The sequence below is a fragment of the Rhinopithecus bieti genome, unplaced genomic scaffold (genome assembly GCF_001698545.2).
Source record: "Rhinopithecus bieti isolate Rb0 unplaced genomic scaffold, ASM169854v2 scaffold_11587, whole genome shotgun sequence".
In the NCBI taxonomy this organism is placed as follows: domain Eukaryota; kingdom Metazoa; phylum Chordata; class Mammalia; order Primates; family Cercopithecidae; genus Rhinopithecus; species Rhinopithecus bieti.
In genome coordinates, this window is record NW_016806966.1 from 2,115,684 (window position 1) to 2,138,461 (window position 22,778).

Sequence of the window (22,778 nt, forward strand, 5' to 3'; positions counted from 1 at the left end):
CCGCCTATCTCGGCCTCCCAAAGTGCTGGGATTACAGGCTTGAGCCACCGTGCCCGGCCCAAACAGTACTATTCTTATCAACCACCAGATCTCTCTAAAAATGGGAAAAATATCAGTATAGTTAGCAAATCCAAGGCATCCAAATATTTAGGGGACAGAAAGAACTTAAACATCAATTAGCTCATTTCTAATTTGGGCCAAGAAAAGTTACAAAAAAAGATTTTCAGTTTTATCTGAAATGGATCATAGGTTCTCCATGACTTTCAAGGGCATCTGTGTAGCCCCTGAAATTGGATGCAGAATTCTGCCTGTGATGCTGTTTTCTGGGGAGAGCGTCCATAGCTTTTAATAGATTCTCAAAGGGTATGAAATCCTACACATGCAATGAACCACTAATCTAAGGTATGATTTAAAACTAGAAACATGAAGCTGCTGGTTTACAATATATCTATACAGCAAAATCTGATGGGAAATAAATTACCTGTTATTGGAGATGTTTCAATTTAAAAAAAAAAAAAGGAGAAGCAGCTGTTTAGAGAATATCCCTAAATTGTTTTTATCCCTATGGCTCTATCCTGGGAACTAGGACTCTGGCTACACCCTCATTTCCTACATGGGCAAAATGCCCAAATCCATACAGGTCTTGAAGGAGCTGAGACTCCAGACCTCCCCAGGTTCTGTGCCAGCCTGTAGCCACACTCTGTCACGGATGCCAGCCTGGCTCTTCCTGGGGTATTTCCAAACCTGCACTTGGAGGCTTTCCCTGGGGCTCTGGCTACATACGGGCTCCTTCATGGTCCCACCGGGTGCAGAACACAGGGGCCCTTCACACCTTGCAGAGAAATATCCTCCTATTCCAGTATTTCTAAGAGTGTACCCATTTATAGCCCAAGACCTGGGCCTACAGCCTTGGCTGGCTTCTGTCTGCCCAGCTCAGAAGTTTTGAGACCACGATGTATGCTGGAATATCTCAGAGTAGGATAACGGGGGCGCCTGACATTCCCATTCCCCCAGGGTAAGCACAGGGTGCAGGGAGGGCTGCCGCCCGCGGGCTCCATCCCAGTCTTTCAGATGTTCCAGAGTGGGCTGGCGCTGTCTTCACCTTTTTAGCAAATCTTAGCTGGGAGGCCGCAGTAGCTTCTCAAACCCCGGGAGCCGGTGCACACACGTACCGATCTGGGCTGAATGGGCCCTTCTGGCCATGTTCTTGGCCCGCACGGCCTCCTTGATGCGATCCACCTCCTGCTGGTAGCGCTTGCGGTCCCGCATGGCATTCTCCTTGGCCTCCTTCAGCGCGCTCTCCAGCGCCTTGACGCGCTCCGCCGTGGCACGCAGCCGCTTCTCCAGCTTGGGCAGTTCACAACGCAGATCTGCGTTGTCCCGGACCAGCTGGGGCAGGAGGATAAAGGAGGGGAGTTACTACCAGGCAGGCTGCACTGCGCAAACCAGAGCAGCCAGAAGCACCCCCTGCTGCTGAACAGGCGACCCCCGCTAGGTCGTCCTTGGCACTCGGTACAACCACAGAAAGGAAAGGAAAACCCAGACTGTGGACTCTGGTGAACACGTGATTCACGGGCTGCAAGGAATGATGGGGTGGGGATACAATTAAAAACTATTTCCCACCACAAGAAACTTTCCATCTGAGGCAGGATTTACCTCCTCTTTTGTTTGGGTGTGTGTAGAGGAAAGGGGAATTGTGTGAGAAAATCAACCACTTTATGAGAATAGTAAATTAGCATGAGAAAGCTGAGACACTTAAAGCCGGTTCAAAAGGACTCAGTGAAAAACAAGCATGTTCCCGAGCTCTCAGAGGGCCTCCGTCCATACAGACCCGCTGTTTACACTGGCATGGGGTTTGGACCCAGCTTTGCAACACATCCAGAGGCTAAGAGGAAGAGACTGTGCCTTTTTGCTGACTGAAGAAGCAACAGGCCAGCCCTAGGTAGGAGTGGGTTCAAGGGCCAGCTCCTTAGGTCCTGGCCATCTGACTTGGCGTAAGTCATTTGACCACCACAAGTCTCAAGTTTCTCATTTATAACACAAGTGTACTACATAATAGGGGATCCAGGTGGATGGAGGGAGTTTTGAAAATCAGAAAGTGCTACACCAAAGTGAGCTACTGCTGGATCTCCTGCTTTGTTCTCTTAGCACCAGCTCTAGTGCCTGGCAGAGAGTATGTTTTTAACAAATGCTCATTCAATCCATGAATAAAATAATGCATCTCAGCTGGGTGCAGTGGCTCACGCCTGAAATTCCAGCACTTTGGGAGGCTGAGATGGGTAAATCACGAGGTCAGGGGTTCAAGACCAGCCTGACCAACATGGTGAAACCTTGGCTCTACTAAAAATACAAAAAATTAGCCAGGCATGGTGGCGCACACCTGTAATCCCAGCTACTCGGGAGACTGAGGCAGGAGAATCGCTCGAACCCAGGAGGCAGAGGTTGCACTGAGCAGAGATCGCACTATTGCACTCCAGCCTGGGCAACAGAGCAAGATTCCATCTCAAAAAATAAATAAATAAAAATAAAAATAAATTGTAAAACATGTATCTCAGGGCCCTATTTCAAGCTCCCTGGCAGTTCCTGCTTTTGTATTTCTCATCGACAATTTGAGTGGCTTCAACTCTCTAGAATCTATCATCCTCTCTCTGGGGAAAAAATGCCATCATCAGGAATATTGAAAAAGACTTCACAAGTCAAAGAGAAATGACATCTCCTTGGCCATGTGGTCCAAAAACTTGGGACGTTTCCATCACATCCCAGTTCCTAAGGAGGGAAAACAGCCATGCACACACCAACATTTAAAAAGAAAGTATCCAAGACAAATGACCTGCTGAAATCACTGGTGAGTTTGGACACAGTTATCACTCTCTGTCACTCTAGACAAATGCCAGCGCATCGCAGGCACCTGAGTGAGCATCTGAGATCGCTAGGAATAGGCAGCTGAGCAGAGAGGGTGCTGGTTCCAGTCCCGGTCCTCTCCCGGTGCAATGAAGCAAGGCACCAGTCTGTTTCCCCATCTGTAAAAATAAAGGACTTGAACCAGCTCAGTGGGGTCCACTTTGCATTCTGTGGAGCTTTCAGGTCCACAGAGGTACCTCAGAGGTGTTATGGGAGACACGGAGGCTAGTTGGCGTCCAAAGTCAGGGGTGGAGGCAGGATGAAAAGACAGGCCTCTGAACACTTCCCTCTCCAACCCCAGAGAGCTCAAACCCAATGCTTTATATTTGGCTTTGAGAAAAGAAAGTCCTTTATATATGTGGGAAGTCACTGAGAACTAAAGGATTTGTAAGGACCTTTCCAGCCCTCTTGTCCTCTGACGGAGTACAGTTCTTTTACCTTCAATCTCAGTGCCTTCTCCGCACACCATGGCCAAACCTGGTGGGGCTTCTTTCGGGAGAGAGGAGGGAAGCAGAGGAGAGTGGGCAGAACTCTCCTACCTGCTTGTGAACCTTGGTGAGCTGCTCCAGGTTATTCTCCAAGAAGGAAATTTTCTGCTTCTGGGCAGCACTGCCCCCTCCATCATCGCTGTCCAACTCCACACTCTGCATTGACACCAAGGGGTCAGCAGGATGGGCTGTCACCCACCCACCCTCCGCCCCAGGATAATGTGGATGGAAAAAAAGAATCCCCATTCCCACCAAAGGGTATTCTGAAAGTGAAAATAGAGAGAGGTTCTAAAAGTTTAGACTCAACAAATCCCCCAAGTAATTTCCCTTATTAGTATGAAAAGTGATTTAAGGAGGAGCTATTTTAGGCCGGGCGCGGTGGCTCAAGCCTGTAATCCCAGCACTTTGGGAGGCCGAGGCGGGTGGATCACGAGGTCAGGAGATCGAGACCATCCTGGCTAACACGGTGAAACCCCGTCTCTACTAAAATACAAAAAACTAGCCGGGCGCGGTGGCGGGCGCCTGTAGTCCCAGCTACTCGGAGGCTGAGGCGGGAGAATGGCGGGAACCCAGGAGGCGGAGCTTGCAGTGAGCCGAGATCGCGCCACTGCACTCCAGCCTGGGCGACACAGCCAGACTCCGTCTCAAAAAAAAAAAAAAAAAAAAAAAAAAGGAGGAGCTATTTTTTAGAGAGCTAAAAAAACCAAAACAAAACACTTCAAATCTGCTTTTGAAAGTTACAGATGATTTATCTTCAGTAAAATATATGTCTCCCTTGTGTGGAGTAAATAGAGACTTCTTTTCAAAAGAAAGCATTCCAAAATTCATTAAGAAACAACAACTGTGAAAACATAAACCCGGGACCTAAATTTGATTTCAGCCATCATGATGGGATAACAAGTCACTAAACTTGTAAGCAAATGTCTGTGGTCCCACTGGGAAGTCTTAATGGCCTCTGCTTGTCCCTTCAGCTTCCAAATCTATAAAATTCATTAACGAATCAAGCTCAAATTAATCATAGCATCTGGGTGCTGGGTAAATTCTTGAAATTTATCAAATCTTGAAATTGTCAAAACGCTGCACTCCTGGCAAGCCAAGTGGCACAGATAAATTGGAAAGTACAAGTGTAAACACACCCTGGTGTTCCAAGGTGGAAAAGCAGGTTTGCTCTGTCTGATTGTAGAAGAGATCATCATCGTTTTTCTGAAAGGTAATGGCTACATGAGCATCTCAAACCTGCAGCTCTTCAGTCTAAAACTGAGCTCCCCAAATTTAAGCCTTAGCACCGGGCTCCCCAGGGGAGGGTTTGTTGAGACTTAGGTTGCCACACTCCAACCCTGGTCTCTGATTCAGTGGATCTGGGGTCGGGTATGAGAATTTGCATATCTAAACAGTTCCCTAGGTGATGCTGAGGCTGATGGCCAGAGAACCACCCGCAGAAAACCGCTGGTCTAAAAGCAGGGCTTTCCTAGAGAGTTTTTTTATCATTAAATCCGGAAGTCTGATCTCAAGCTCCTAACCCTCCCCAGGACCAGAGCCTCCCGTGTATGGTCATGGCTTCCACCTCCTTCCTCGGACTGAACCTTTTCAGTCCATGTCATAACCTCTGGCCAGATGCCCTCCCCGTCTAGTCTCCCTGTCCATCACCTTTGCTCTGGCTTCACTCTCCTGCCAGGTCCAGGCCCCCATGGTCATTTGTATTTTGACTACCTAATTGCCTAGCCATTACCATGCATGCCTTGAAATTGCCCATCATTTTCTGCCTTCTTCATTTTCATTTCCAGGATTCTAAACTCGCTTAAATCATGCTGTCAGGGGCCACATGCTTCTGACTCAACACCAACACCACTGCTCAGCAATCCTTCTACTTTTCCATAGTCGCCCACCTCGGCTGCCTGAACCTTGTCTGGTCTCCTTGGGCTTCCCATTCTCTTCCCTACTTCCCCACCAAGGACTGAGCCTACACATAAACCAAGAAGACCCAAATCATCAAATGTAGCTTCTTTCTACCCTCATGTATTTCCCTGCCGATCCTTCCAACTTGACTTCTTCACTCCTCCCCTTTAGGAATGTGTGTCCCTTCTCCTTACCAAGGCTACCTAATACATCCATCTACACTATTAATCCTCTCCCTCTCAGACCTGACTCTATCTTTGTAAGACATTTGACCTCTTTCCCTTGGCTCCTTCACACTGACACACATTCACACATTCAAATATGCACACACATTTATACACACATGCACACACTTTTCTTAAACAGACCTTCCTTCAATCCTACCATCCCTCTACACATGGCCCATTGTGTTGTCCATCACTTTTAAACACTTTGAAAGAGTAGCCCTCTTGCTGCCTTCACCTCTTACTCCTTCCTTAAACCTCTGCAACCTGTTTGGGTGAGTCACCATTACAGAGTGTCTCCAGATTGCTGGTGTAGCAAGAGGACAGAAGAAGCTCAGATCCAGAGACCCCGCAGGCCTGGGTTCCAGACCCATCTCTGGCTCTTCCCACCAGTGCAATATGGGTAAGTTATATAACATCTGAGCCTATCTCAGCCTATTTGCAAAAACAGGAACACTAAGCACCACTTATATGGTTGCTGGGAAAAGCAAATAAAATACTGGATGTTGATGTGCTTCATAAACTCTGACCTAGCCCCTAATGGCCTCTTAACAAACAAATAAGAGGCTCTCTCAGTCCAGCTTCTCCAGGCTTCCGGGCAATGCTTTCTGAAGTGACTGCTCTAAATGTTTCTGTGTCAAGAGCAGTCGCCCTCACACAGTGGGGGCCAGAAAAATATGTGTTCATTTGAAATGAAGGCCAGGGAAAGCATTCTGACTTCCTTTTACTAAGAAGGAAAAATCAGATGGGAAAATGTTACCAAGTGTTTTTTGCCTCCAGCACATTCTTTTAATAACATTCTCTGGTGTGAAGTAATTAATTTTTAAGCATAACCAGCCCCGACTTAAGCAAGTGGTATTTCAACTGAAAATGATTCTTCCCTGCCATCTTTGATTTTCTTCTCAGTCCCATTCAGACAAAAGAGAACTCACTTTTTTAACTCGGGTGGTCAGATCCTGGACAAAGAGTTTCCGAAGATTGTGCAGTGTCTGCAGTTCTCTAGACTGGAAGAGAAGATTTTTAAAGGTCACTTAAATGTAGCAATTCACTGAATTTATGGCACATTTGGCACCAGATCATTCCCCGAGACACTTCCGAGCCTGCCATGGATGCCGCTGGTGCACCCCCTTCCCTGTGACACCCCCACCCTGACCATGCCCACTGCTGGACCTAGTGTCATTACTGGCACACCTTGAGGTACAGAGCCTGAGAACCCAAACCACAAATTGTAAACTAGAACAAAGCCTGCTCATCCGTTCACAGTGGAACCACACATTTCCTCACCACAAAAATTCAAAAGGTTTCCTCACAAAAATTCCTACTGGGCTATGTCGTATCAGGATGAATTCCTTTTTTCTTTTTTTTTTTTTAATTACATAAAAGTTACAATGTAATACCAACAAGCTTAAATGAAAAGTTAGCCACAATATCTCACCGTAACTGACTCACATTTTTCATGTCTCCACACCTGCTTCAGGCGCAAGTCCACACGCTTGTTTGCTTTACATCACTGAGCTTACGGATGAGGCATTTGGTGGACTTTCCTTCTGGGTGGCCCTGGGCAAGTTATCTAACCTTTCTGTGCCTCCGTTTTCTTATTGTTAATATGACAATAAAAACAGTAGTTGCCTCATCATTGCTGTCAAGATTAAATGAGATGAACCTTATAATGTTCTGAGAACATTTTCTGGCACATATTAAGCTCCCAATAAACGTGACTAGTATGAATTTATTGATCCATATTTCATATCATCAAAGCCATTTCTTCATTAGGCTTGTATTGCTTCCTTTTATTGTTGTTGTTAAAACTTTCACTGTAATCTTGGGGACATTTTTCCCCTTCATTTTGGATTACTTTCTACAAATGAAACCTTAGGAATTAGACTGCTGAGACGAGCCTGAGTCAGATCTGGTGATCTTTGTTAACAAGATCAGAAGATCAAATATTTCTGTCTGTTCAAGTCTCCATGTGTTTACTACAGTAGATATGATTAGTTCCTTGTAAAATATTTTCCTATAGAGGAAGAGGAGAGAGCTAAATTCTGCATGCAAACTTTTTTATTTGTCTAAATTGACCTACTTTAACACAGAATTTCAAGGGATGCAACTCACACACGCTCACATCTAAAAGGAAAAAAACATAGTATAAAGCTATGCAAACACTAAGTTTCTTGCAATAAAAGTTCTCTGTTAATTTAAGGTCTTACTACTGGGTCCAATTCTGTGTTGAAATAAGAAGCACCTGAAGTCAATTGTGTCCTCGGATGAGGTAAATTACTTTCTGCAGGAAACCAAATGCATCTGTGATTATGAATAATGTGCACACAGGACCTGTCTGAGGCTGTGCCACCTTTCAGCCCAGGGGCAGGGGTGCAGTACTCTCTATGTTACAGACACATTGTCCCAGGCCCTGCCAGAGGGAGCTCAGTCTGGATACCCTGCTCCTTAACACCTGCGCCCACCCTGCATGCACTGTCTCTCCCATCAGTGGTTTCATTACTGATTGAACTGTAATCACAGTTTACATTTTTCATAAAACCACCACCACACCAAAAGGGAATGGGAACAGAGGACGGAATGAGAACAGTGCTTTGTCCAAGGGCCAGGCATCTCCTGGGGTGTAAATACTAAATATAGAGTCCTGAGTTTGGCAACTTTCTCTCATTTTTGTTTGTTTTTAGGGAGATTGAACAATAAACAGTTTGGGAAGGGTAGTATAAATCATTTAAAATCACTTGTCCCTTTTATTTATGTACACTGTGCTCAGGCAACTATCATTCGGCCTCCTGTGGCAGTGTTCCTTCCTCTATCACGTTCATTATCACCCCTCCGCCTCCCCACACATGTCCCTCTTCACAGGTTGCGACCCTCCATGCCAAAGCTCAAGGCTCAGCTTCCTGTCACAGTGGACAGCAAGGAGGGAATACAAGTCTCATCAATGCACCCAGAGGAGAGCTCCCGCCCAAAGCCCAGACAGTGTCCTGTTCCAGCCAGTCAGCTGCCCAGGGCCAGGGATGCCCCAACGGCCAGTCGGCCTTTTCCACCACTGTGCCCTGAAGCGGGCTTCCCAGGCATTCACCCCCTGGTCAGCAGGCTCCATGCCCCACCCACCCCACCCAAACACTCCAGGAGGCAGAACAGGCCCTGCGCTGAGGAGAGCGGCAGAACAGTCAGCCAAGGACAGCACGTCTATTTCTGAAGAACATTTACGGCTCAGGGAGAATTCCAAGGCTGAGTGAAAACATCCGAGACTAAAACAGCATACACTGCAGGGCTCCAATCTTGGATTTTAAAAGCGTGCATGCGATGCGTTGTGGGTGGTAAGTGAGAGTGAGGGAGAGAATGTGGGTGCCATGAAGCCAGTGGGTCTGTCCGCGTGCACGGGCTGGGCGAGGGTGCGAGTGGGGAGCAGCCTGGGAGGGAGCGCATGGAACCGCGCCCAGCGTGGGAGGGAAAGAGGACGAGCAGGGAGACAGAGGAGCTAGTGAGGAAAATACGTCATTCAAAAGACGCAAAAGACCACTCGAACTTCAAAAAAGGCAAAAGAGCTGATGAAACATTCTTTAAATATCACACTCCTGAGCGTATGAGAGGAGAAAGCATGTGAGTCCGTGAGCATGGAAATAAGTGTGCGTGTGAGCGGAGGTGGTTGTGACTGAAAGAGTGCATGAGGGTGATATGTGTGAACGCGCCTGCGTGCATGTGAGGGGGAGTGTCCTGAGACAGCATCTGTGCAAGAGTGTACAAGGGAGTGTGAACATGGGTGTGGGTGTGAGTGAAGGCAAGCAAGGGGAGTAAGGGTGAGCAACTGCACAAGAGTGATTATGTGAATGTGCGAGTGAGAACGTGTGGACAATCATTAGTGAGAATGCAAGCTGTGTGTGTGCATGCAAGTGCGCATGTCCTGTGTGTAACAAGAGTGTGTGTTGCAAGTACTTGTGTATGGAGGAGCATGCAGGAGTGAGTGTGGCTGAGCAGAGGCATGCGAACATGACAGTGAGCAGCTGACTGCAAGGGACTTGTGAGCCCCGGTGTGAGTGTGTGATGATGTGCTCGTGTGCTTGAGTTGTAGATGTCAGTGAGACCGAAAGAGGGCGTGGATGGCTAGGTACAGTGGAGTGAGAGTGCCTGAGAACTCACGGGTGTAAAGGAAGAGAAGATCCCAAAATATTTCATTGATATCACTGATCTCTGGCTGGTAGAAATATAGTGAAATTTTAATGTTCAATATTTTTCTGAATTTCTATAATTATCTATAATTAGGATTATCACTTCTCTGGCAAAACAGATGTAGATGAAGCAATTGTGTGGCTTCGTTTCAGGTTCCCCAGCGGCAGCCCCCTCCACAGGCTCCTCCTCCATGCTCCAAATGCCGGGCTCCCTTTGGACATAGGCATCTTCTGTCTCCAATGGCTGGTGCCCTCATTTCCTCTCCCTGGCTCTGAGGTGCAACAAATACTATAAGTCCAGGGGCCAGAGCACAATCTCGGGGCCAGACCCAAGCAAACAGTTGCCACCAATGTGGGGTCACCAGGTCCTTGGAGATGGATCAGTCCCACACAGATCCACATGACCCATGAACGGAGCCAAAATGGATGACTGTATCTAACCAACAGTTTCTCCCTGTCGTTGAATCATGTGAAATGCCTGAACGTGTTTTCACCAAATGGAGAGGCTATGTTAGAATGGTCTATCTTGAAGCGCAGGCTGTGGGGCATGGAGCCAGGCAGCTATCCCACAGAGCAGCTGAAATGGAAGCTGACCAGAGGAGATGATGCCAACAAACCCAGACACAGGACAGAGAAAACCAACCAGGGTTTCAAATAACGAGCCCTTCCAAAGGGAGGTTGGGCCCATCACTCCTCCACCCAAAGCCCTGCAGGTCTCAAAGCTTTACCCGGCCTGCATCACTGTGGCCTTTACCTCTCTGTGCTCACCTTACATCCCTGTCCTTCCCTCAGCTGCAGCTACACAAACCTCCCTGCTGGCCCCCAACATGACAGTCCTGGGCTTATCTCAGGGCCTTGGCATGAGCTGTTGCATCTGCCAGGAATGCTCTCCCCCACATATCTCTGTGGCTCACTTCTCCTTCTTGGAGTCCCTGCTCAAAGGTCACCTCATGGAGCCTCCCCCAGTCACCAACCTCTGCACATTCTATAGCCATCTGATAGAGTGCAAGACTTGTTTCCTTACTGTTACAGCTAAAGGTAAGCTTCATAAGGACAGAGATCTTATCTCTGTTGTTTATGGATATATTCAGGCACCTTGAAGAATGCCAGCCGTTAGGAGATGCTCAATAAATATCTGTTGAATGTTGAGTGGAAGAATGTCACAGAGTACAGGGCTGTAAAATTGCTAAGTTGCAATTCAGCTTAATCCTCACTCAGGGGCTCCAGGTTACTGCTCTAAGGATAGGTGGATTGGTTGATTGATTCTGTGAAGAGTTGAGGGCTAAATTCTACAAATCCTACTTTTCCATAGAATGTCTTATCTAAAACATTACACAGAAAGGTGTGCATGGATAAAATTTTGAAATAAACAATCCGACAAATCACAAACAAATCTGGTCTTGGAGACGAATATAAATCGGGAAATATCTTGACATACCACTGTCTCCTCCAGCCCTTTGAGGTCTTCTCTGGCTTGTTCCCTTTTATCGTTGAGCAACCTGAAAAACAAAAAGGAACCATAGACCACCATAGGGGACTCAGAGATTTCAGCAGATACTATTTGCATCCACAGATAAATCAAACAAAACCAACCAACAAGCACACAAATAGCCATTGTCTGTTTTTAAATTAGCCCAATCTAACCAGAATATCACGGGGATGAGAGAAAATAGGAGAAATATTTAGAGTGCACTCACAAGAGCTTTTCCAGCTTCATTTCTCTCTCTTGGTCCTCTATTTTCAGCTTGTTATAATCAGAACTGAGCTTCTCCTGTTCCAGTTGCAGTTTCTGATTCAAACTGAAATTGAGAGGAAAAAGCAATATATTCCACATCAGTCTGAAATTCTGAGTCATCCGGCTAAAACCGTGGTTCTGTTCCAACCCTATTAGTTCTGTACAATAAAGGCAGTAATTCTGCAGGATTTGGAGGGATCAGAGAACAACCTCACAGCTTCCTCCCTGCCCAAGTGAGAACTAATTTCTGGGGTGCATCTAAGAGTCATGAAACATAAGGCTTTGAGGATGTATTTATAGTTTGCTTGTGCAAGAGCTTCAGGGGAAAAATAATGAGATGGGAGAAGGGCTGATATTTTAAAACACAGAGCCCATGTAAGAAGAATTCTGCTTCCTCAGCCCCTCCGATGGCATGCACTCACTCGGGGAACCTGATTTGGCCATTTCCACCTTCCCTCCTTTCTGGTCTGACGTTCTAAAAACATCTCCCAAGTCCAAATGCCTCACTGATACCAGGGCAGTTTCTGCCCTCAAGGAGTGGGCACGGAGAGAGAAATTATGAAGAAAAGACAGCCTGGGCTCTGCTGCAAACAGAAACTTGCCATCTGGTTGAGGGTGTTTGGTCAACATTTACATCAGTCTAGGACTCATAAAACCTTTCCTAGAGCCACGCCTAAGCGCCTGTAAAGGAACAGCTATGCACCACCAGAAGGAAAGCCCAGAGTCCATTTGAAGGGCACAGGCCGAGGAAGCTTCCCCACCTCCTAACTCACTCACCAACCTGCCCTCTTTCTCGCCTTCCTTCCCTCCCACCTCCCCCTCCCTTCCAGATGAATATGTGAGGGTGATTAATCAGAATAATAAACGTGAGATATCCCTGAAGGGGAAAGCACATGGCAACAGCAGGGGGTGGCCCGGGAGGAGAAAAAGAGGGAGGAGTCTAAGTGCCTTCCTTCAGGGACTGGGCACCGAGTCTGGGTCACACCATTTAGACTTTTGCTTGGGTTCCCATTCTTCTCTTTTAAAATGCAAATGTACCTTTCAAGCGGCTCACACACATTGAAAAGGGACTTGGATCAGTAGTCTGGAGAATTAAAGTCTAACTCCAATCTGATTCCTATTTAGCAATGTGACCTTAAGTAAATCATTTCACCCTGCTTCCCATATAGAAATCTGTTTCTTCATCTACAGAAAGTGGGAGGGAAGAGAACAGTGTAGACCCTGGGTGGGGTGGGGGTGGGGAGATCAGCATTTCAATATAATTGGTTTTCTTTGTAATCCCAAGTCTTTTATGCAGAGCATTTGAAAACATTATGCTGAAGGAGCAGAGGGCATGTCAGAGGCTGTGACAAGGCAGGAGCACAGCATGAGGGGGCGTCACCAGAGAGAAACTGCAATGATGCCATCCTGGTGGCAGTGCCACAGGTCGCTGGTACCTCTGCCTGTGCAGACACATGACAGTGTGGGGTCCTAAGAAGTGAGCACATGGAACCAGGTGGCTGGGTGGCACAGTGAGTGTGTATGTGTAGGGGGAGAAGGGGAGGCAGTGGTGCTGTCTTCTCTCGAGTGTTTATTAACCTACTAGAACCGTGTAGTCAGGACCAAGGTTATTTTCTTTTCTCTTTTCTTTTCTTTTTTTTTTTTTTTTTTGGTGCTTTCATTACAGATGCTCCCCCCATCTACTGGGGCATGCGTCCATCCACAGAATCACCTATGTGACCCCAGCCCTCGGGGACTAGGAAAGGCAGCTGGGCCCGCCTGCCACCTGCCACGCCAGGGTTCCAGGAGGCTCAGCTCCAGATGGGAGAACAGACCTTGGAAGCAGCCCGCCCAGCCTGCTGTGTCACCAGGGCAGTGCCCACAGGGCAAGGTGAGCAGGGCCCTTGGCTAAGAGCCACATCCTTCCGGGCTTCCCCAAGAGGACCGACGCATGACCACCCCCACACCCCTGGAGTCCTGGGCCAACTCACTCCCGAATCTCATCAATGATTTTCTGCTTCTCCTCAATTTCGTCTCGGAGTCTAGACAGCTGCTTCTGGTGAGCTTCCCGGTGGCTCTCCATCTGCTGCTCCAGCGCCTTCTGCATTCCAGGCCAAGAGAAACATGTCATCCACTCGTTAGCACTCAGCCCACTCTGGGCCAAGCCCTGGATCTGGACCTACCGCCTCCCCTGTGTCCCTCAGATGTCAGATCCCAAAACTGGGGGCATTTCTGACTCTTGTGCACCCAGGACCCGGCCTTGCTTTATTGGGATAACAAAACCCAAGATCTGTCATAAAACTAAGTGGGCCTTAGGAGCCAATTAGTCCACCGACTAAAAGTGTTCCCTTGACCTTCTATAGCCCAGCCTGAGCTTCTCCAGTCCACCCTGAGCTTCTCCAGCCAGGTCAGTCAGAGGGCACCAACCTCTCCCTATTCAAGTAACCTCAGACAAACCTGTAACCTGTGTGAGCTGCACTCCCTCACCTGTAAAATTGAGATCAAAGCCCCTGCCCTGCCCACTGTACAGATTTATGATGATGTCCAAAGGAGACCTTTCTGCCAAAACACTCTAAAGACAGGAAAGGGACTCCCACAAGGCATGATTTTATTCTGCTGGCTGGAGTAGGGGCATGCCGTGGACATCACTTTAACTGTGGACTTTGACTCAGTGAAGCTCATATAGTTTGCCTACAACTAATCAAAATCCTACATCTTCTCCTGTCTCATTTTATTCACCTAAAAGTCTTACTCCCCAATCAATTTTCCTTTACTCTTTAAAATGTGACCAAAAGAAAAATCTCTGTGTTTGAGATAGAAACTCAAATTTGGTGTGTTCTTCATAAAGGTTGGAGGAAGAAATCCTTAGAAGTTAACTCCGACAAAAGAGCTCATGCAGTGATTGGGGGTGCTACCCTATCCCTCTTCATGAGGAATGGGGAAGACAAAGGTATTAAGGCAACTTAACCATTCTCTACAGACATCTTGGGGTTTCGGGACTTGTTCATTTCTAAGCCAGACCACACTGAGATGGACTCTGAACGCTCAGCAGCTTCCCTCCCCTCTCCCCTGCCACACACAGATCTGAAGGTGACAGATTTTCCTAGAACAAGCATTTCCAATACAAATGCATCAAATGCACACTGGGCTTAATGGAAGGGGCGGTCACACGCACCTTCATTTCCTCAGCATCCTGCAACCGTGTCAGATGTTCCTTCTCCTTATCCTGGAAGCTGACTTCGTGCATTTTTTCTGTTTTGAATTTTAAATGATGATTTAAGATTTAACCGGTGGGACTCACACCCAAAATCAAAAATTAAAAAAAAACAAAAAGCAAGAAACATGGCAACAGAGTGAAACATTGGCTTATATCAGCAGTTACAACCACGGCATAAAGCAACAGGCAAGGACTTCTGGCTAAAGCCAAGGCTGCCCCTCCTGCAGCATTCCTCCCACAGGGAAGTGCAGCAACTGTAGGGGATGCTCACGGGGGGCGGTCCTCCTAGGACTGCACTCTGGCTTTATGTCACTGCACACCTGGGAGGGCTTGTTTCCCACCTGGTCTCTGTGAGCAGCACAAGGTCATGTGCATAAATGGGCCTTGCAGATGATAAAGCCCTCTGTGACTGTTAGGTGGCCTGTGGACCCATGCCATGATGGGAGTTCCAGGAAGACCTACTTTACCTCCCATGTGTAGGCATTTCTTCTCTAAGAATCTGGGGCAGGAAAACATACTCTAAGGATGGGAACATGGGAAATAGAAAGATAGCATAACACTTTTGAGATTAAATCAGAAGGCCCCACGTTTGGGGCAGGGCTGCAGTGTGGCACTCCTGTCTCAGCATATGCTTGGTCGATGGTGCTCCCTGAATGCCAGGTGCAATGGGCAGCCCCAGCTGTGGAGCTGGGGTGCCAGGGAGCAGAGTACTTTACGACAGTGACAGTCAATTCATTATTTCTCTCTAGTCTGTTCCACTTCAGGTTTTCTTGCCTCTATTTTATTTCAACTCAGTGGTCCCACTGCAGAAACCACTGAATGCAAGAGAGAAACATGATTTTCCATGTGCAGTTTTTGATGGTGCACCTACTAACATGCACGTGTTACCACACAAAGAACATGTTACGAGGTTAGAGCAGAGAGTGGGTATGTTCTTTCTTTTTAAATCTGCCTTGGCATCTGACACAAAATGTATTTACTGAGCAAACTGTACAACAACAATAAAGGATATAAAAATTGATAACAGCATCACCATCCCAACTACCCTATCTCAACCACTTTTATCTTAAATATGAATTCCTAGGAATGCAAGCATCCATTCTTCTTTTTTTTTTTTTTTCTAGATGGAGTCTTGTTCTGTCACCCAGGCTGGAGTGCAGTGGCATGATCTCAGCTCACTACAACCTCCAGCTCCCCGATTCAAGCGATTCTCCTTCCTCAGCCTCCCGAGTAGCTGGGATTACAGGCATGTGCCACCATGCCCAGCTAATTTTTGTATTTTTAGTAGAGACGGGGTTTCACTATGTTGGCCAGGCTGGTCTCGAACTCCTGACCTCATGATCCGCCCACCTCGGCCTCGCAAAGCGCTGGGATTACAGGCGTGAGCCACCGTGCCCGGCCGCATTCATTCATTTTTAATAGTTATAACCATAGTAAAGACACAATGATATATTGTGATTTTCACCTAACATTGCATCATAAACATTGCAGCACACCTTCACGTATTTCATGTGAAAAAAAAGTTCTATTAAATAACACACCATAGTGTGTTAACTATTAGACACTTAGATGGCTTCCTCTTTTTGCTGATCTAAAATTCTGCAATGAATATCTGAGACATGATGATCAAAAGTTAGGAAAAATGTTATAATTTTTAATATGTATTTTCAAATGGCTTTCTGAAAGAATTGTAACAATTTTCATTGCAACTCATAATATATATGTTCTAGTTTCACATTACATGGCACATACATTCTTAATCCTGTTCTAGTTTCTGCATTTCTAGTACCTTCTCTTGAATTTCGGCTTCTATTCATTCATATTTATGAAATGCTTCCTATGTGTGACGCACTTCCCTAAGCTCAGGAGATCACAAGGCTGGCTGGCAAAGGGAAGAGCTTGTTCAAGGAGGTGCCAGCGAAGCCACGGTAGTTCAAACTTTATATTAAGAGCAACAGGATGCCATGGAGGGGTTAGAAGTATCGGTTTGGACAGAGAGAGAATGTGAATTTTAGGATCATCCCTTGGGATGCCACACAGTGGCTGGCCCAGAGCAGACTGAGGGTGGGCATGGGTAGATGGATATAGCCACAGTCCTTAGTTAACCTGGACAGTGAACCAGAGAGGCCTCTGGCAGGTGGAATGAACAGGCTCTGGTGACCAACTAGAGTCAGGAGGTGGGGAGTGGGGGATTCTGATTTGGGTAACTGGGTGGACTGTGGGGAAACGGGAAGATGAGCAGATTCAGGGTGGGAACGGTCTCTTAGAAATCTCTCCTTTTAAGCCGGGCACGGTGGCTCAAGTCTGTATTTTTGGGAGGCTGAGGCAGTCGGATCATGAGGTCAGGAGTTTGAGACCAGCCTGGCCAATATGGTGAAACCCTATCTCTACTAAAAAAGACAAAAATTAGCCGGGTGTGGTGATGCACATCTGTAGTCTCAGCTACTCAGGAGGCTGAGGCAGGAGAATCGCTGGAACCCGGGAGGCGGAGGTTGCAGTGAGCTGAGGTCACGGATTGCACTCCAGCCTGGGCAACAGAGACAGACTCTTGTCAAAAAAGAAGAGAGAGAGAGAGAGAGAGAGAGAGAGAGAGAGAGAGAGAGAGAGAGAGAGAAATCTCTCCCTTTTTTCCAGTTATGCTATTGTTTGCAGTAGACCTAGAAATACTTCAACTGAACAAAACTAAATATCATGATTCCAGTCAACCAGAGGCTGTCTGCCTTAGGCCAGGTGTTTGACACCTGCGCGTTAGTCAAATATTTACCCTGGGCTCGGAGCTTAGCCAGCTCTTCGCTGAGCGAGTCCTGGGACTCTTCTAGCTGCCTCCTCTTCTGTTCCATGTTCTGCATGTAGTCTGTCAGAGACTTGATCTTAGCTTCGTGCTTTAAACAAGCAAAAAGGAAGAGTGAATGACTAGCAGGTGGTCATCCAGGCTGGCCTAGAATTGTCTGGTGGGAAAATGCAAGACGATAGGGGTTCCTGAGTCTCTTTTCTGAGTGCCACCACCAAATGGTGCCCATTTCACCCTTGCCTCGGTGTTCAGAATCACACCAAGACAGACCTCTGCTTCTCCCTGTGCTTCTTGGCTTCGTTCCCCACAGACACCACTCATGGCAGGCCCCTCCTCACCATCCACTTAACATGAGATGCCGAAGGCCAAGCGGGTTTCGCTCCTCAGAGAAAAGCGTGAACGAGAGAAACAGGCAGGGAAAAGTGCAGGGCTGAAGGCCTCATTCATTGAACATGCACCTCTGGATTCCATCTTCACCATTCAAATATTAGGTCCTTCCTTTTTCTGTCCTTCAGACACACCAATTCCCATCTCAGGACCTTTGCATTTTCCTCTCCCTGGAAGCTTTCCCTCCCCACCATCACCACCCCACCACACACCACACACACACACACTGCCCTGGCTAGCTCCTTATCACTCAGGCCCCAACACTTTCTTACAGCACCTAACGTCTACATCATTTGTCTTGTCTTTTTTAGTTGTTAGCTCCATGAGGGTAGGCGCTTAATAAATATTAGTGAAATGAATGAATGAATGAGAGCTTGTTGGCTGAACAGGGACAGTGGTTAACTTCTAGGCAGATGGAAAATGTGCACAGAACACTTCAGATCTAGGGAGCTCAGCTTTAGGCAGGAAGACCCTGGAGACTGAGCTCTAATCTAATGAAATAACTTCTCCAGAAAACACAACTCCGTTGGAGCAGTCATCTTATAAGCACAGTTTTTGATGACCAGGATGAATGTAAACACAGAAGATAGCATTTCAGCTGGAAAGACTGCCAGGTTCCTTAGATCACATCAGAAAACAAAGAGCCATGGTTTCCGTTACTTTTGAACTTCAGGAAATAATGGTCGAATCTTTGCAATGTATGAATTGTAGCAGAGTGCAAACCACCACCTAATGGAACCTGTGTTTGTTGCTGATGTAGAAAGAAAACTTTAGAACAGGTACTCTTTAAACTCAACACATCCTAATGTTCTTGACTCTGATCTCATACAGCAAAGTCAGTGTCAGTCTGAGACCTGGATGATTCAGCGCACCCCACTGGGCCCTCCTCTGGCTGCACCCTACTCCACTAAGCAAAGAGTTCACAGGCCAAAGGAGCATGTCCTTCTGAACCTATGTTCCCTCTAGACCACACTCAGAGTACTGGGGACCTAGAAACTTCCTACTCCAGGTCTGAAGGCCAGGGCTGGCACTACCTCTTCCTCACCCATTTACACAAATGGCAGCTGGCATCTAACAGTTCCATCAGTTCACACCGGGTGCAAAAGGGACTTGGACATGGAGTTGGTATGTCCAGCTTGAAAGAGAAGAGGGTGGGCTACAGGCCATGGGGTCTCTATTAGTACCCTTGCCTTGGCCCCCAAATGTTAGAGGCAGGCTGGTCAAAGCACCTGCTGTTGGTATCATAGATGACCTAGAAATCACATATGAGGTGCACTGTTCCCTTATGTATATCATTTTTATTTTCACTTTTCATAAATAATAACTATATAATTATAAAAAAATAAAATTCTAGAGCAAATCCAGAAAAAGTGGTGTAAACCATAAACCAATGTATCAACTATTTCCCCCTGATATTCCTCATCTGCAGGAATGCAAAGCACAACGTAAATCCAACTCAGCATTTTCATTTTCACTTAACTTTATATAATTAGACTTTCCCAATGGCTAGGTTTTACATTTTTTATAAGAGCTGCATAATATTATTCCATGTAACTTTATCTTATTAGTCTATCAATGGATATTTGGGCAATTTATTTTATTATAATCCAAAATAACATTGTCTTCAATACCTTGCATAAAAGCTTTTAATATTTTTAATCAGGAAATGAGAATATCATATGAAATAAATTTTTTTCATTTTCATTAACAATGAAAAATACTGTCACTGAAATTACTGGACTAAATTATACTTACATTTTTATGGTTTCTGATTTCCACAGTGCTTTCCAAAAGGACTGACCAAATTATACTTTTCTCAACAACGTATGAATATATCGATTTTACTATCACACATTAGCACAGAATAATCTTTTCAATACATTTCTGCTTATTATGTTGGTTATAAAATGGAACCTTGTGGATTCATTTTAGACAGAGAGGTTGGAGATGTTTCTATGATTACACATTATTATGGTTAAAAGCACACCAGAATAAAGTATGCTTTTGTCCGCCTCAGTATTATTTGACACACCAATCCATGTTGGTATCTGTTTCCTGTTTCCTCCAAATGACAACCTATTTTAATGCCTGGCATAAGGCAGTAAGTAGTATACAATTAGACCCCTCCTGGAAACGTCAGACCCAAATACCAAGCTCAGATATCAGTGGTAGCCCAGAAACTGGGTTGCTGTTTTCTGAGGCTACTTTACTAAACTGAAAATGCCACTCCAATAGGAAGAAGAGCAGCCTTACTCGATAGGCAAGTGAAATGTGGCCTTGGACTTGAAAAGCCCTTGAAGACATGGGCTTTGGGTTCACACACATTTTTTTGAGTAGCCCAGTTCTGTCATTCACTGGCTGTAGGTGTTCGGACATATATTTAATCTAAATCTCAGCTGCCTGTCTGAAACAGAGGAATAATAATAAAACCTGCCTACTAGGATTTTTTTGAGATTAAGTGAGAAAATGCATGTGAAGTACTTAGCACAGCGTATGGTACATAGTAAACGCTCAATACAATGCCACTTGCTACTACTACTATTAGTAGTAGTTTCTGTTTTTCCATATTAAAGTGGACCTATGGTAGAGATTAAAAGATGAGGGAATATTGCCTTACTCATAGGAATTTTAGAGATTCCACCCAATCTTTTACATTCATTAGCTAGCTAGCCATCCATCTATGGGAAAGGACTCATCAGAATTCATGTATTTCTCACAACAAAATGTAGCTCTAAGAAGAGACCTAGGCTGCCATTGCCTGGGGAGGCCAAGCTTACACAAAGCAAAGTCCATCAACTAAGCCTATGGTGCAACATCAGCACCAGCAAGGGCATGGAGGCAGCAGATCTCAAGACAATGAGGGGGAAGAGAAGGGCCCACCTGGGAGATGAGCAGCTGGCAGGCTGCCAGTTCCCGCTCGCTGGCGTTCATCTTCCTGTTGGAGTCCATCTGGGCGCTCTCGAGTTGTTTGCTGCGGTTCACCAGGGACTTGACCTCTGACTTCATCTTGCTGATGTACAGGCGGGCCATGGTAAACTCCTCCTCAATGACTCCATTCACATCAGCCAACTGAGCACAGGAGGGGACACACTCAAATGTTGCCCACAATTTCTGTAGGTTCACGGACTCCCCTGAAACCTGCCCCTGGATCCCCAAGGTGTCCATGGATTTCTGGTTCAGAATCCCCATTAAAGGACAAACAGAAAGTACTAAACATTCAACCCCAAGTTCTCCTAAACCTCAGGTCAAACTTTCAGTTGAAACCCCCTACTAAACATAATCCTCAATTAATTAGGTTTTCATTACCATCAATTTTAGAGAGATGACAGCATAAGAAGAAACACTGAAGATTTTTAAAAGGAGATAACTTCTAAAAGGTATTTCATTCAATGTCTTACACCTTATATCTCTGTAACAGCAGCGAGACCCAATGCTCCTAAAGGTGATGCTGAATTCCTATAAAAACTCAAATCAAAACTTCATTAATGTTCTCCATAGTGTGCTTATTCAGGTAGAGAAGTAGTATAATGCCTTGAATATGTTTCTATAAACAAGGATTGAAATAAAAAGGTGTTTCCATGTTTAGTCCTCAATTAAATAGAAAATCGAATGAATAAGAATGTACTATGAATTACCAAAGGGCTTCTTGATGAAGGTTTCTCAGCATAATTTTTCATTACTACTACCAGTCTATTTTCCTTTGCCTTTTCACACCTGCTCCTTCCAAGCAGACAGTAATCTAGCTCATTATTTAAGATCCTCTGAGAACAACAGTCTAAATCCACTTTAGAAAAGATGATTCTGACAGCCAGAATTCCTGCATGATCTATATTTGGTTTCTAAGTTTCAAAGCTCTACTGGAAACAAAAGTTGAAGCAAGATACTTGGGATAGAAACCCATCGGCTGAAATGCAAACAGGGTGTTGAAGAGCAATTCACCAAATGAACAAGTAACTGTGTGCATATTTTGTTTAGCCACCAGAGGGCAGCCTAGCACCTTAAGAGAAAACAAAGACTCCCGTCCAGAATCCAGCGCAGAAACAGAGGCTTCCATTGGTTGAAAGACAATGACTCCAACCATGGTTTTTTGATGTTCCACAGTACACTCCCGAGTGCCCACTTATGTCATTATTGCTGTCATTCACTCATATAACTATCTGTCCAGTAAACATTTAAGGGCTAAAAAAAGTGGAATCAGGCATCAGCCTTGAAATTTGGTAGCAGATATGAAGTACACTAGACACTGCTGAGTGCCTGTAATTTGGCATCAACCTTACCATAAGAATTCAACAGCAATGTAAATGGCCAACAAACATATGGAAAAGGCTCAACATCATTAATTATCAGTGAAATGCAAATCAAAACCACAATGTGAAACCACCTTGCTTCTGCAAGACTGGCCATAATCAAAAAAATAAAAAAAAATAGATGTTGGCATGGATGTGATGAAAAGGGAATGCTTTTACACTGCTGGTGGGAATGTAAACTAGTACAACCACTATGGAAAACAATGTGGAGATTCTTTAAAGAACTAAAAGTAGATCTGCCACTCGATCCAGCAATCCCACTACTGAGTATCTACCCAGAGGAAAAGATGTCATTATATGAAAAAGACATGCATGTTTATGGCAGCACAATTCACAATTTCAAAAATATGGAACCAGCCCAAATGCCCACCAGTAACGAGTAGATAAAGAAAATGTGTGTGTGTGTGTGTGTGTGTGTGTGTGTGTGTGTATAAATATATATAAAATCATGGAATACTACTCAGCTATAAAAAGGAACGAAATAGTGGCATTCGCAGCAACCTGGGTGGAATTGGAGACCATTATTCTAAGTGAAGTATTAATAACTCTAGAATGGAAAACTAAACATCATATATTCTCACTTATAAGTGAAAGCTAGCTATGAGGACACAAAGGCATAAGAACGATACAACGGACTTTGGGGACATGGAGGAAAGGGTGGGAAGTGGGGTGAGGGATAAAAGA

The 22,778-nt window shown here is 45.6% G+C and overlaps 1 protein-coding gene across 1 annotated transcript in view; it reads right to left on the minus strand.

Annotated features, from left to right (window-relative positions):
• The window catches only part of KIF5C (kinesin family member 5C), a 158,379-nt gene that overhangs the window by 19,512 nt on the left and 116,089 nt on the right, over positions 1–22,778 (minus strand). The window contains exons 16-24 of the mRNA XM_017879100.1: positions 20,668–20,856; positions 17,374–17,491; positions 14,568–14,644; positions 13,384–13,493; positions 11,376–11,477; positions 11,117–11,177; positions 6,442–6,513; positions 3,441–3,545; positions 1,173–1,389 (exon numbers count right to left, since the gene is read on the minus strand). Of these exons, the coding sequence (XP_017734589.1) occupies positions 1,173–1,389; positions 3,441–3,545; positions 6,442–6,513; positions 11,117–11,177; positions 11,376–11,477; positions 13,384–13,493; positions 14,568–14,644; positions 17,374–17,491; positions 20,668–20,856 (1,051 nt within the window). The remainder of the gene's footprint in view (positions 1–1,172; positions 1,390–3,440; positions 3,546–6,441; positions 6,514–11,116; positions 11,178–11,375; positions 11,478–13,383; positions 13,494–14,567; positions 14,645–17,373; positions 17,492–20,667; positions 20,857–22,778) is intronic.